The sequence below is a fragment of the Phanerochaete carnosa genome (assembly GCF_000300595.1).
Source record: "Phanerochaete carnosa HHB-10118-sp unplaced genomic scaffold PHACAscaffold_1083, whole genome shotgun sequence".
In the NCBI taxonomy this organism is placed as follows: domain Eukaryota; kingdom Fungi; phylum Basidiomycota; class Agaricomycetes; order Polyporales; family Phanerochaetaceae; genus Phanerochaete; species Phanerochaete carnosa.
Genome location: NW_006768710.1, coordinates 163 through 1,016, shown reverse-complemented (window position 1 = coordinate 1,016; position 854 = coordinate 163). Strand labels below are relative to the sequence as shown.

Sequence of the window (854 nt, the reverse complement as noted above, 5' to 3'; positions counted from 1 at the left end):
TTGGCTCCGGCAGCTGCAGTGATTCAAACACAGCAGCAAAAGGCCTACGACATTTTATTCAAGGGTAAAGGAAAAGGTCCATTGGCTGAGCATTCAGTAGAGCAAGAGTGGTATGCATACATTGCAGATCCCACAGATGGATTTGTGGATGCTATCATATACTGGAAGGTGAGTGTACACTTACTGAAACTTGTGCCATAATTTTTCTCTCTATTTTTCTCCATTTTTTTCGAAATATTGATTTATCTTCACATTGTAGGCATCTCAGACCAGGTTTCCAACCATCTATGCCATTGCAATGGATATTCTGCCTATCCAAGCCTCTGCTGTGCCCTGTGAACGTGTCTTCTCATCCGGAAAGATAACAGTCACAGACCGACGCAACAAAATTGGTGGAGAACTCATGGAAGCACTGCAAATTCTCAAGTTCAGGTTCAAGCAAGGCCATTCTCTGTCTTTCACACATGGTTTGAACATCGGAGAGGAGCCCAAGAACTTGGAGAGCCGCGCAGAAGAGTCTCCAGAGGAGATCAGTTCATATTTAGCATCACTCAAGTAGGGCAAGCAATGTTACGATGAATTCTGCGGTACCGGTGTGAACTACCTTCCTTTTTGGGAGGGACGACAAGCCGCTGCTCAGCCATAGTCGCTTCTCCTTGACGGGATACCGGACGGACGCGGGGGCGCCTGTGATCGGGTGTCTCGAGACACCCGATCACGTCACGTAAGCGGCCCTCCTCTGCGACACCTCGAGCGCCGGCCACGTCACCCTCAGCCCAGCGCTGCCGACGTCGCCGAGGGTCACCGCGGTCACTGTCACGTCGCGCGGCCATTCGTGGGACGTGATCGCGCGT

General features: G+C 51.1%; 1 protein-coding gene across 1 annotated transcript; it reads left to right on the top strand.

The window, feature by feature from the left end:
* Positions 1-277: 277 nt before the first annotated feature.
* PHACADRAFT_109532 (uncharacterized protein) lies at positions 278-559 on the top strand (the record flags this gene model as incomplete). The annotated part of the gene is made up of 1 exon (XM_007403376.1): positions 278-559. A coding segment is annotated over one exon (282 nt), but the record flags the coding sequence as incomplete, so codon positions are not given.
* Positions 560-854: the final 295 nt, after the last annotated feature.